At 42.1% G+C, this 14,725-nt stretch overlaps 1 protein-coding gene across 6 annotated transcripts in view; it reads right to left on the bottom strand.

Annotated features, from left to right (window-relative positions):
- Nucleotides 1–731: 731 nt before the first annotated feature.
- nrxn2b (neurexin 2b) overlaps nt 732–14,725 on the bottom strand; it is a 598,599-nt gene continuing 584,605 nt past the window's right edge. For 5 of the 6 annotated variants that reach the window (XM_062384235.1, XM_062384230.1, XM_062384231.1 and 2 more), the window contains 2 exons: nt 12,199–12,277; nt 732–3,652 (listed from right to left, as the gene is read on the bottom strand). In XM_062384235.1, the coding sequence (XP_062240219.1) occupies nt 2,763–3,652; nt 12,199–12,277 (969 nt within the window). In that variant the 3' untranslated portion in view covers nt 732–2,762. The remainder of the gene's footprint in view (nt 3,653–12,198; nt 12,278–14,725) is intronic. The other variant, XM_062384232.1, reaches the window with a different exon arrangement.

Genomic DNA, 14,725 nt, shown 5'->3' on the forward strand with positions numbered 1-14,725 from the left:
GAAATATGTCGGTGTGGTCACATCCAACATTTGCTACTTTTGATTACAAATTACAGACTAGACTACAATCTCCTGCAGTGGTCAAATGATAAAGGATAATTTACCTCTGGTTGTCAAAATCTAGAATAACGTACACGTTGATGTATTATGACATCCTACTGGACATTATATAATTTATGGCTAGTGTGGCCCGGTCGTTACCTTTGAAACACAGCGTTGGACTGTGGAACTTCGGTAGTCTTCAGTGATGACAGTCGGTATCAGATAAAAACATTACAGATAATCTTAAAAAATGTATCAGCATTTGTACTGATATTCGGTCGACCCCCTAGTGTTCAGAGCACTGCTTGCACCTACAAATTTCATGTCGTGCAGAGAGTTTGCCTGAGGTTTCTTCCTCCTTCACCTCCTAGGAGGAGGAAAGAGGAGGAAGCAAATCTGGCCCGTGATATATAGTTAAGTAGATGAAATTGTCCTGCACTAAAGTCTGTATTTCTGACAGTGAATGCATGCTCTTTCAGTCAAAGCACTACAATGTAATACCCTGCCATTAATTGACTGTAATTTCTAGGTTGCTAAAGCGGAGCCACGAAATACAGCAGTGTGTAAAGCATCTGACTAGAATATGAATCTTTCAAATGAGTTTGATGCAAGTAAAAAAACTTGTCCAAATGATCAGCTTGAGAGATGAAATCAAGGGAGATGATGAAGAGACCACGCAACACAGGGAGTAAGAAGTATATAACCAAGTGTATTCCCTCTGTTAATGTACACATATTTAGAGTCATCTCACTGGAACACTTTACAATAACATTTAGAAAGAACAGGAAGATACTGGGAGGAGTACGGTTGAAATGGAGAAGGAGCGAAACCAGACAAACGGGGCAGGAAAGTGAATCAATTGAAATGGTGGCCATCTTGTCATGTAGACATAAAAAGGCAATAAACAAACAAAAAAAAGATGGAGGATGGGTTAAACCTGCTTCTTCACAGGGTACGAGGACATACAAAGAAAAAGGTAAAGATGGAGGATAAAAAATAGATAACGGATGGATTTAATGGAGAACATGTGGTCTCATTTGCTCAATTACCAAAGAAAATACATACAAATTTTGGTTTCCCAGAATCAAAGACATTTTTTTCTCCAAACAGGAATGATAGGAGGGAAAACACATTTCTCTTAGTAATGGAATGAGAGTCAAATATTTAGACATTTCACCAACTTTTTTCTGTATTTTTCTCTTCTTTTCATGGTACAGTTTTCTTTTTTTAATAGAGTTGAGAAAATTGGAATACTAGAGTTCTTGTTGTACATCTTCCAGGGAACTGCCGTCCGACCTTGTCATTTGTGTGCTCTTCCCACAAAGTTTGCTTTGCCTTTTGGCTGCCATCAGTCCAGTCAGGCCAGAGACAGTTGCTTTTTCAGCTGCAAGGTTTCTCTCTCTCTCTACAGTGGAACTCCAGCAAAAATCAACTCAGAATTTTCCCTTAAATGTCTCTCATTTCTCCAGAGAAAAGAACCAAATAAAAAAAGAACAGTGCAAACCAAAGTGACTGAGTCTTGCAGCACGGCATTTTATCAGTCATCCGGTTCCTGTTCATGAAAGGGTGAGGTCAGGGGGAGGCAGAGGACTTGGGTAGTGAGACTGTCCTGACGTCAAAAATCCATCTTCGCTGCGCAATATCAGCGAACTCCCACTTTTCCACTCGCTCACAATTTAGGTCCATAGGTATCTGCAACGTCTATACATATATTTATAATTTTATAGAACATAGTTCATCTTGTTTGCTGGAGTTTTTTTCTATTTTCCGGTGATTAGTAACTGCGAGGACGTGACAGTTTCTCTGCTGGCCCTCTAGGGGGCACCTCCGAGCCCCAGAAACATATGACACAGATCTGCTGGAAAGGACGACCAAGGGGTTTTGGCCTCAACAAGTTTTTGGCGGCTAAACGTACAAGTTAGCATACGTTAGGTTGGAGCGGTGGTATCTCACATAGTTGCTACGTTTAACATTGTCATGATCATCAATCATCGTCATATTTTTTGTTTTTTTAAACTCCACAGAAAGAAAAACAGTTTTTATCTCTTTTTCGTAAATTAATACTACATGCTTGAAACACGGCAGAGTTAACGATGCATCAGCTGCATTAGCCGTAGACAAGGAGAGAAACAGAGTGCACAGGCAAATGAGAGGAAGAGAGAGAGACATCTGGTGGGGGGAGCTGGATTTGGCAGTATTTTGATTTTACAGAGGGATTTCATGTTGCTAACTCAAGCCTAGTTGGAAAATATAAGTTGATACTGGCTTTCACCACAAGCGCACCTCAGAATGAAGTACAGACCCTGACACAAATACTGATGGTGGTGCTTTCCTACAGTTCTCAAGATATTAAATAACCTGTCATATACTTATCCATAAATCACTGTTTTATCAGCATGTGATACAAGGGTGTTGGCACAGTATTGCGTTTTTAGGTGCGACAGCCTTCCCTAAAACACACCACGGTCAACAGTTCATAAGAAGTCTAGAGAATCAGAATGTACTGAACACAACCATGGCTTTTTTTGGCTCCCTCTGGTTAGACTGGAATATGAAGGGTCACCTGACAATACTGAGTTTATAATGAATTACCCTCTGTTATGTTCTCTTTCTTTTATACCGCCTGTCTCCCTTCTTCTCTCTCTCTCTTTCTCTCTGTTGTCTCTTTCCTTCTCTAAGTGCGTCTGCTGTCTGTCTCTGTGTGTCAGGGTGGCACTCCCTCAGACGTAGTACTCTTTGTCTTTGTTTTTCTTGTTCTTGGTAACCGTCTTGGCAGTGCTAGGCTGTTTCTCCTTCACCAGGGTGCCGTTGCTCTGCGTGGCTGAGTTACTGATGTAGTTGCGGCTCTGGTCCACCTGGTAGGAGCCCTCGTCGCGGTTGCGGTATTTGTACATGGCGTAGAGCAGGATGAGGATGCAGAGTGCAGCGGCTGCCACGATTCCTACCACCATTCCTGTGGTGCTGCTGGACTGCTGGACCTCCACAGCGCCTGGGAGCCCTCTCTCAGGAGACGTAGGATCTGGAGTGGGAACATGAGGGAAATTTGGGGGGTAGGTTATTCCAGGGACTCTACGGTGGCCCGGGTCTGAAGAGGGGTGGGCTGGCGGCAGCAGCACTTGGTCCCGGGTGTTCATTTTCCCAGCAGGGATGTTGTTGCTACTACTGCTGCCGCCAGCAGCCGGCTTGATGCGCGGGATGAGTTGGTCGGGGTTGGCCGTGGGGGTGGAGGTGAGAGGTGGGCGGTGTGAGTTGGGAAAGCGGGAGAAATGGCGGTCGCGGGGGTTCTGGACGCCACCCTCGGCGGCCGGGGGAGGAGGGAGCACAGTCCTGTCGGTGACCAGGTGCGAGTTTTTGTAATAGTCCTCGTCATCAGACTCCGTCATCTCCCCCGAGCCGTATGCCGACACTTCGATGGTCTCCTCGCAGTCCTCCTGGTCCAGGGGGCATGGGGGCCGGCCGTTGGGCAAGGGGAAGGACTCTTTGGTGGTTTCGAGCAGGGTGAGGAAAGGGCGGTAGGTGGTTGGGGGCGGGGGGATAACTGGATAGTGGGTTGCGATGGATGGGGGGTCTAGGGAGTCCACTGTTATTATTGGCAACACTAATTCACCTCCTAGGACAAGAAAGAGAGAATGGAGGAAAATAATGTCAGAGACTACCTGAGAAAGAGACCACCTCCAGTCAACAGAAGAAAACAGTTCAAATGAATACAGCAACACCAGTATTAGAACAGCACTAAGACTTAACATGAGGTCAGTTCTACAAGTTTAGACTGTTCTATTTAAAAAGTTAATAATCTGACTAACCCTGAGCTGAAATAAACTAGAAGCTGTAAGAAAATTCTCCATTACTGTGCTTCTGATCTGACCTAACTCCCTAAACTTTACATGTCAAATGACTAAAACAGGATAAAATCAGACTACAAATTACACTACAACTTAACATCTATTGTACTAGACAGCCTATCCTTCACTGCTAACTTTCCTGTCTTACCAATTCTTAATACACTAACGCTCACACGTTTCTGCTGTGATTGGTTAAATAAGATAGCAAACCACGAGGTTCAGGTCACTTACATCAACAAATTGGCCGCATGATTTTTGCATGAAAAAAAAATTACAAAAAGAAAGCTGTGTAAGATTGTTCTTGGATAGTGATAAACAACTTCCCCCCCCTTTGTTTACCTCCTCTTCTTGTTCGTTATTCGGTATATATTGATAAGTCATTCAATGTGTTCCTATTCCTCAATTTCCCCCTATGGTGGTTTTTAACTCATTTGTCATTGGCTTAATCTCTGTGCAAACCCTCAGGAGTGGTTGCAGGAAACCGATGCCACTACTTTCCAACACAAACTCTCAGTACACATTAAAGAACACTGAGATACACATTATTAAACACTGCTGCTTCCTTTTCAAATGAGTCTCTGATGCCCACTTCCCTCCCAGCCACCACCACTAGTGAACAGTTAAAATTGTAATCTAATTGTATCCAACTTTAAAATGAACACCCAGATTATATAAAGGTTATTTGGATGTAAAATAAAGTCAACTGTAAGAAGGAGGAATTCTACCAGTGTATGGAAGCCCAACTAGGGTTAATGGTTAAATATAGTGTGGGATATATTAACAGAACATGGCAGAATATCATTATTATACACTACATTTGAATTTGAGAGGGACACAGTCAAGGAAACATTAGAAAACACATGGCAGGGGGTATTAGATCATGGCATATCTTGTTGGGAGAAAAAAGGGAAGGTAACAGCAACACATGACCAAAGAAATGCCAACATCACCAGCATAAAATCATGACTCTGGCTCTTTGTTCAGTTGAAGAGGTAAATCAGTGTGACTCAGTGGGAGAGGGGTTGGGTCAGGCACTTCTGGGATGATGGGGGAGCTGGAGGGGGATGTTTTGGGGACTTTAAGAGTTCCCCGTGACCTCTGATCAGCTCAGCAACCCACCCCTCAAACGTAGTCAGTTGTACAACCATACAATTTCACTCAAAGAATTGCTTTGTTACAAATGACGATGCATTGAGTTAACAAAGCCCCGGCAGCACATCAGCATATAACAACACACTTGACAGAAACAGGCCTTAAAATGAAGAAAAAAACTTAGAGGAGTTGAACTTCTTATTTCAATGCTAGCGCTAGAACTTTCTATTATATTTTCTTAATTTTTTTCCTGTGTTTGAGGGCTGTGTTTCACCTTGAAGGCTGAGAGAACAGCAGAGCATGGTGGCTCATTTAAGGAAAAGAGCACCAAGCTATATTTTGCAAGTTGTTTTTTTTTTAAATAACTTGTCAAAGTCAGAAAAGAGAGAAACTGTTTTTCGGGACCTCAGAGATACGAGATGAATGCGTGACTGAGGGTGAGACGCTACTGTTATCTTTACTTTGCCATCTGTCTGTGTTGCAGAGATGCTGAAAGTGCAATTTCAAGCTTTATACCTGCTGCTCCGAGTGCAGCCCACCCATTACTAAGGAATTACCTCCACTCACTGTGTGCCCCACTTGAAGTACATGTGGTTGACATCCAGTATGACTGGCAGGCAGTGGCTCCTTCTTTATCGTTGCCAGAATAGGAAGATTTTGTTTCTCAGGAGGTTAATATTAATATCTTAAAGAGTATCTGTACAGACAAATGACCTGCATGACTCTGCTGTGCCCTACTGCTTAAGACCTGAAGCATGGAGGCATCCTCCCATATGACTGGCAGGCAGTGGCCACTGGAAAGATAATGAATCTCAGCCCTCAGACACAGTGAGCCACATCTCCAAACTGGAGGGAGTTATCAAGTGAACCATCTTTTCATTTCCTGTTGTGTGACCCAGACCTACAGCACCCATAGTTTAAACCAATCAACAACTTAGATTGGCTCTCCCTGTTCCTGTCTGTATGCAGCTGTGATTGTTCAGTCGACACCCAGAGGCAGGCTCGCAGCAGGCTGACAGAGTTTAGTTTGGGAGGGGAAAAATAACAAGTCACAAACAACACATGTGTTCACCTGCTAAAAAGCTGCCAAGAACCACACACTGATAGAAAAAAGGGGGAACTGGATTTGTCACCGTGAACATGAGGTATTAAGGTATTTTTAACATTTCGTACACACTGCCATCAGCCTATTTAGCTTTCAAGCTCTTACTCTCAACTGAGTCACCTTGTGGTTTGCACCAAAATCAGGCGTGAGCCCAATTTGGATGCAAATATATATTTTTTTAAAGACATACAGCATGATTCCAGTGCACGTCTCTTTCTTTGAACATTGTGTGAGTGTCGTTTGAGCGTTAAAGCGAGGGAGACTCGAAAGATATTGAGCCTGATTGATTGAGTTTGACTCCAATGATTTGAACGGCTGAGGCAGAACCACGTTTGGCCCACATGATGACACTTCTTCTTTATCTTTACCCACAAGGCTGCCAGTATGAGTCATACCCCCCCCCCCCCCCTCTTTTTACTCAAAATGAGAACAGGGCAGATGGATACTGATGCATGTATGTTGGTCTACTGACAAACATTGTTATTCTGCCTTTATGTTGCCCCGCTCACATCCATTTGAAATATTTAGAGCAAAAAGGGTGTTTGGAGTTTGATGATTCTGTAATGCAGCTTTGATTAGGCTGCAGATGGAAAACTCAACAGCGTTCCTTCGCTGGCTGTCAAATCATGCCACAGTAGGGACAGTTGTGGCCATTATCATCTATGCTACAGGAGTGAGAAAAATAGCTGCTGCTTCTTCATACACGTAATTCCATAAACTGCTGCTGTCACTATCAGGCAAAGTGAATTGTAGAGACACAAAGAAATCATGCCCTGCATATGTGGTGTCTCATACTGGTGACAGTCAGTGTCACCTCCTTGCTGCTCAGTAGCACCTGGACCCACCCAATAAAGCTGACTGGATTTGTTGTTCCTGCCACGATGATGTGAATCTCTGACATGAAAAGAGAATTTCTACCTGATGCGTTTCATAATCTACTGCTTTGCACCTGCTTTGCAGTGGCCCTGTTGCTGCCCCACTACATGGGGGCTGTAGCTTGTTTTTTTTTCCTTTTACGCGCATTTATGAAATTAAATAACTAGGTTAACCCTAACTCTAACCCAATTAATAAGCTTAATAAGATATCAGAATAATGAGGGAAACTGTTGAAGCTGTGTTTAATCGTTAAAAACATTTGTTTATTTAGTTTTTTGTTTCAATCAATATCACTAGTTAGATTTAGACTTTTATATTAATAATAATAATAAAAAATAGTCATATTACTTAGTTTTGAGTTTATGCTTTTGTTTTGAAGGTACTGAGCACCAGGCGATATTATGGTTAGGCAGGCATAAGCAGCCAGGCACCAGGGAGGGTTCATGGTTTTGGCAGGGCAAGAGACAGAAACTCAATTGCCCTTTGTGTGTTTGTTAGAGCCACTTAATTTTATTACGTCGTGCCTGTACTGTGTAATGACAATAAAGGGATCTAATCTAAAGCTTCATTGACTTTACCATAAAACTAGTTATTTATATGTACCTATTATGTAAGTGAGCACTTACATAAACCTCAGGCCGGATGGATTAACCCAAGCTACCTACTAGAGGTGCCAAGTCAACGTTATTGTCTATCAAAGTAGTTAGCATCTGTGCACAAGCTGCAACCGGCAGATCTCTTGAGTACTGATGGTGTTATCTCTAAAGCAACAGTGTAGCCTAAAGCAATCAAAATGATACATCACTGTGTCTGACTACTTCCTTTGTGAATTTGCAGTCATTTGAGTTCAGAAACTCAAGTGATTGAATGGTTCAAACACTACAGCTGACATGTTGTCACATCACTGTTAGGCATTACAGGGCTCATTGCAGTTCCGTAGCTGACCAGATTTGTAAGACGGGAAATTGTGTGGCTCTGTGATGTGCACTGCCCATATGAATACTTAACATTACGCTATTAAAAACATAAAACTGTCCGTGTCTCAGGACTAAAGTTTCACAAATATTTTTGTGGTAGGACTGCTGGAACCCTGGTAATGTTGTTCATGCAAATTGTAAACCAGTGGTTTTTTTTCACCATACTCATGGGAGAAACTATGATATTAATTGTTGAAGTGTGAGTCGAAAGCCCCCCTGCTGAGAAAACAGGGGCACACTAACACAATTTACTTTATTTCTTTCATACGCTGCTTTGTGTTAACGTCAGGGTTTAATTATTATTTCAATGAGATGTGTTTTGAAAATAAATGTTTACAGGGGAATTCAAACAAATTTCATTTTTTTAATGTTAAAGTGTATTTAGCAGTAGTCTGAGCACCAGCCTGTGTATTTCTTTGTTTAGACTCACCTGTTGTAATAACTCCCCTGACTCTATGAAAATTATAATCCTTCTCTTTGTTAATGTACCTCCAATGACTAAGCAGTGTGTATAAACTGCTGTTACTATAACACTGTTCATCAGCATGTATATATAAATGGTGAATAAATAACGAGTGGTGGAGTAATTAAATATTGATTATTTGATTTAAGCTTTATTTTTCCTAAATTATGTAATTTGTTATCAAAATTGCATCTTAGAATGTTGAAGTTATTATAAATAAGCAATTAAGATAGGTTGATAATTTATTAATGACATTTGAAATCAATTATGTTTTTTCCATTTCAATTCAGTTTATTTTTATATCCTGTATTATTCCTTTCATCCAGTTTCTGATACTACCCTGTTTTAGAATTCATTAACTATCTTTTTCTTACACATTCTAAACCACTTTGTTTATTTGTATTAGTTATTCCTAAAATTCCGCCTAAACTCTGATCATAGTTGCCACACAACATGATCAAATGTGAAGAATGTTTAAAAATGAGAAGACTTCCTCAGAAGCATCAGCCTGTGGAACCACACACCTAGCCTGTAGAAACAAACAACTAACCTGCGAAACAGGGATCATTTAAGAATCACACTGACGGATATCTAACCCCGAAACACATCTTGGTGTTAGATATCCGTCAGGCCAAGTTGCAATCTTGGCCTAAAAAGAACATTCGCAGGTTCTTACTATTGCGATGACTGTTTCTGATGAATTATTGAAGAGCTCCTCTAAGCTCTGATCTTGTCACAGTAAAACCCATATAGTGCCTCTAACATCCTGCTACTGATAAGTAGCTGGGAGGATTGCAAGAAAGAAGGAAAGTGAGGTCGTGCTGAGGTAGAGAAAAGACCCGAAGTAGAACATTGAGATGAAGAAATTTAATGAGCTTGTGTTGGAGGAGGAGATGTTTATATAATTTCTCTGTCTATGTCACAATTATTGCCTATGTATGCTTTTAATCTAAGTGTGTTCATGTGAACATACAAATAATGTATCTATCTGAATTTATGTGTGTGGGTGTTCACTTTGTTACTCCATACACACTACATTCTTCAACTGTAATCCAGGTTCCTACTTCCTGGGTCTCGTCGCTCTCCTAACTCATTAACAACGCTGGAGGATCCACACCAAAGCCTTAAGTGGATGATGTAATTAAGGCTTCCTAACAAAGTCAAAGTTTAATTAGCCTGGTGGGAAACGCGGGAATCGTTCACGCAAATTTCACTCTGCTCACACTTTCAATTTCGCATTCCTCTCCTCGGCCTCCTACTTCTCTTCTCTCAGCAGCTCTGTCTCTCTCCTCTCGCCGTTTCTCCGTTCTGCTCTGAGCGCAAAGGAACGTGACACAAATCTCAATGAGGCTCAGTCCCTCACAAACGCAGTCCTTCCAGCTCTTTCCTGATCATCGCTTCCTCTGGTCATTTTCTCCATGCCTCCCCTGCTTGGTCCATTTTGCATCCACCCTGAGCCTGTCACCAAGCAAACGGCCGCATCTGGCTGGAAATCATCATCTCAGCTCTTCACATCGAGGGTCATCACTTAGCTCTAGGCAGTTAAAAAAAATCCTGGACCAAAATGGAGTCGCAAGAAAATAAGTAGCATGCCTGGCATTGTGTGAGGTAGTACAACAGCTGCAGGTAAACACATCTGTTCAGCAGACGGAGCTCCACCGGCTCTATAAGAAGGTGGTGTATTGATCCCCATGAATTCCCAGCAGTCATATCTTGCTGGGCTTAATAGAAAATCCACAACTTAGTTTAACATTTTTCCTCCTTCCTGAGGGCACTTCAATAAGCTCCATTCTCACGTGTAATTGAAAACACTGGGAATCGCTGCTGTCACACAATGACTGCAGGCCTGTGTCTGCGGAGCAGTGATGGAGAGGGGACATGTTTCACGGACATTGTTGATTCCTCTTTCCTTGTCCACAGTTCTCACCCAGGCTTATCCGACCCGCTGGGGCTCCTCGCAGGAACGCCGGTGTTATCTGGAAAGTGCGTACGGAGCATGTGTGTTTGTTGTTTCTCAGGAGAAATGGCTGCAGAGAGAAAACTTCACTCCCACAGAGTGAGAGAGACAAGAGTCTGTCTGGAAAGGGAGGCGTGTCTGCCGCTCTGTGTGAGTGTGTTTGTGTGGGCACAAGAGAGAGAGAGAGAGAGAGACTTGCATTTCCCCACAGGAGATTAATAGCATCCACTGAAAAACTCTCATTTCTGTTTTCGATAAGAAGGGAATTGAGCCTCTATATCTGTCCCAACCACCTACAGAGACCACAGGAGAATGCCATACTTGAGCTCAGATCAGGTTCTCCTCACACCAACATACTGATTACTGTAATATGCCGTCAACAGTCCAGCAAAACCTCTAATCCTCATCCCTCCAACAACTTCTTCAAATTTGCTCTAACAGAGTGAAGCGTTTTTCACAAAAAAAGATATTATGGTTATTGTTACTGTGACTGACTGTCCGCTCTACCCTCAAGACCATCACAAGAAATGTCCGCAAACTCGCCTTGGTGGACCCATGTTACGATAAGCGATAGATACTTGTTATTTGCCTTTCTTTTTTATTTGTAAAACCCTTTGAATTGAGCCCATAATAATCTCTACAAACTGTTTTGCTGGGGTTTCTTCTCCCTCAACAGTTGCTTCCCAGGATGTGTCCTGGGCTAATTTACAGGTATCAAACCCCTGATCTGATTGCTGTTTACTGTCCAAAAACGGAAACATAAATAAAACTGATTTAAATAACACTTGAGCTTTGGTTGTAACTTGCAAAGCAGAATGGGAGGAGGGCTTATGAAACGTATAATATTTAAGATTTGATTTAATTATTTCTTCCATAATCTCCTGTTATAAACCACACCTACCGTTGCATGACCCAATCAAATGTAATGATCCGATAAACCTCTCTTAAAACTAACAGGATGTACTTGTTCACTTTGAGGTACTTCACATTACTGACGGTAAGAATAGTAACTTCTGTTTCAATGGGACTTAAAACGTCAGGTCTTCAGATTGAATCTAATAATTAAGAATTTTTCATTAAAGTTGCTAGTTTTTAACGATTGCTTATGCCTAAGGTCATATTACTGCATATTCAGAAGAACAACATATATATATTATAGTCGTAGTTTTCATTGAGGCAATTGTTTTTATCTCTATCCTACCCACACCAGAGTTAAATCCATTATGCTGTCAAACAGGATCTTTCAAGATAAAATATCATTAACTATGGATATGTGTGTGTGTTTTAGGAGCTGTTCCTTTAGAGGCTGCAGTGATTTGGATCACACTGCTTCACTGTGTGGGATTCTTGGCAGTTTTTGACCGTGGTCAGCTTAATAGAGCTAGAAACCACAGAGGCAGGGACTTGGACACATGGCCTTTAACTTCCACCTCCTGTCATGGTGTCAGAACATTGCTTGACCCGCTGTTCGTACTAACAGCGTCTCAGCCGTCGGGCCTGCCAGCCTACAGCTGTGCTCCGCGCAGAACAAGCTGCGTTTCCACATTGTCCTGCCTTGTTAAAGTCGGGGCAGGAGATCGGTGCAACAGCTGGATAACTGCCAGATAATACCACTTGGCTGAACACTTGATGGAGCGCAGTGCTGAAGACTGCCTGCTGCTTTGAAAACCAATAAGAAAGGAGTTTCGATCAAACAATCAGAGCTGCATACAGAGGGCTGCGGAGTCATCAAGTGTCACATGAAAGTGCAGTAAGGAGCACAGCATTTGTCTACCTACGTTTCTAGACTGTGCTTTGTTTTTGTATCAAGCACAATGAAGACAGAACTCCCTGAGTTGACTCACCATTTCCAGGCTCACACTCCTCCAAATCTTCGTCATCGCTAGGACACTCGGCTGATGCCACCAAAATGTCATCCGCATTCTAGAAGAACAGATACAGGGAGCAAGAGGACACAGAGTCAGGACACATTTCATTTGGGCAGAGGATACACAGAACATCCATGGGGATTAAGAGCTTCAGGCATCCACAGTGAAGATCCGTCAATCCAGGGGAAGAAAATATTTCTCTGGTTATAACATGACATTTTTCTTGTTTAGCTATTTGTTAGAAGTAGCAAATGAGCTGTAAAGGTGGGGATGCTTTATGATTACAACCTGTGTGTCTATAGTGAAAGAAGCTCTTTCTGGACAAACTTCAAGGATCAGAGTAAAAAACAGCATTAATCCTCCATTGAATAGACACAATAAATATTATATAGACCTTACCCTAATTAAACCTCATCTAAATGAATGATTCAGTTGTTCACCATCGGTATTGTGAACATAATAAACATGAATTATTTAAGGTGGTTATTTATCTAGTCAATGATATCTTGGGGTCATCTGAGAGCAGTGACACTACGGGACCTTGGCTGAGTTGTTGTGTTTATTCACTGAGTCTAAACTGCAGAGCTCTAATAGTTCACAGCTGTACCGCAAACTTCTAACTCTGCTCCAAGTTACTAAGCTCACTGAGGCTCAAAAACAACGCACTGAAGTATCCCTTAAAGGAGCTGTGCTGCGTGTGTCACAATATCCTGACTCCAACCTTTTTCAAACGTACTGCATGAGATGATAAATCACTGTGTCATTTGGTCGGTTACTTGCTTCTGCTGCCTCCCAACACTCAGGGAGAAAAGACTGATGGAGGTTATTTTACCATGCACACGTTTCCACATACCTCTGCGCATGTGTATAATAATATGTGCAATGTCATGACTGAAAAAAGAAAGGGGGAAGTTCAGTCAAGGGCAGCTTGACAAGCACACTTACTTTACTTAACCAGTAGCTAGTGGCCAGTCACTCAGAGATAGTAGCTGTTATCCTCAATATGCACGTAGAAAAGTACAAATATACACACACTTTCCTTTTTGACCTACAGTTTGCAGACATTTCTCTTCACCTGATGCAAACAGATTACAACTGACAAGGTGGTTCAAACTTAGAAGCCAAGGTTTGTCCTCACTCCTGCATGACTCATACAGCTGCATGTCTAGACACCCTAGAATCTCCTCCCTGCTGCTATCCTCATTCTCCACTTGTTATTCAAGATGGGGTCATCTGATTGAAAATGGAGCCTTTATGAGCATAATTGATTCAAGAGACACACTGCTACGTAGTCTTCTCTGTTATTTATCCATGACCTGGCTGTAATCAATCCTAAATTAAATTGTTTGCTTTGGAGTGTGTGTTCAGCTCGCCTGGCTCTGTCAAATGGGCCTAATGACTCTGCCTCAGTTACCGAGCAACATCCCAATAAACATGCACTTACAGTTCTAGTCTATCCATGCAATCAGTTCCCTGAGTCCATATACTGCAGCACATAATGCATCCCTGAAAAAGGGCACTTTTTAAACATAAACAGTCGGACATAAATGAATGTTCTAAGCATGTTGTGTTTGAGGCGACCAATGTTTTAATCTTTTTGACTCAATGCAAAATTAGTCATTTTTGCTGGAGTTGTCACAGTTGTAATTTAGTTTAATATATGACACACTTGTAAACCTCAATTCGCACCCTCCCCCTCTTGAACGCCCACAGCATCAGCGCTGAGTGTAATTCACTTGAAGGAAAATGGTCCCTTGAGGCCCACTAACGCAGTGCACTGCTGAAGGAGTGCCTCCGAACTCCAGTTGGACACGGTCAGAGCTCTCCAAGTTGAATCTACTTCGGGTTGCATCCATTCAAACAAGAGAAACACCTGGGACGGCTCTCGACCTCAGACAGCAGCAGCACAGGCGCAGCTTGTGATCCTAGTTTTATAACATCCTGACACCAAATTCAGGTCAGAGCAAGACAAGTGATGACTCCAACAGTTTCATGGAAACCCACAGTATCGGGGAGGGGGGAAAATAACATACCCCCACACACTTACATCAAAAGGTGGATCTTTTATTCTAAGCATCAAAGCGCATTATTCCACCATGATCAAAGCTACAGCGCGGCGGGTTGCTCAGATCTTTTGGAGAAATTGAAATTTTGGTTTCCGCTCGCTTGCTTTCCGCCACCCTGGCCCGTCTCCTGTCTCAGAATGTGTTGGTGGTTGCTGGGGATATTCATTAGACTGCAATAGTTCCTGTTAGCTTTGCCTTTGTAATAGTATTAAGCATACTATTACTTTGTTTGCTCTAGCACAAAATTACACCACAGGCTCCATATGATAAGGTATTGGTGTGAGCTGGAACTGATAGTTATTACTGCTTTCGATTCAAGTTACCACACACTCACTTTCTTTCTTTTAATCCTTTATTCCTCCTTATTTGGGCTATGATATATGATACATAACTCGAATAACAAATAAAGTGAGTTATCAGTTTCCCGGCAACATACT

This window comes from Platichthys flesus, chromosome 24 (genome assembly GCF_949316205.1).
Source record: "Platichthys flesus chromosome 24, fPlaFle2.1, whole genome shotgun sequence".
NCBI lineage: Eukaryota > Metazoa > Chordata > Actinopteri > Pleuronectiformes > Pleuronectidae > Platichthys > Platichthys flesus.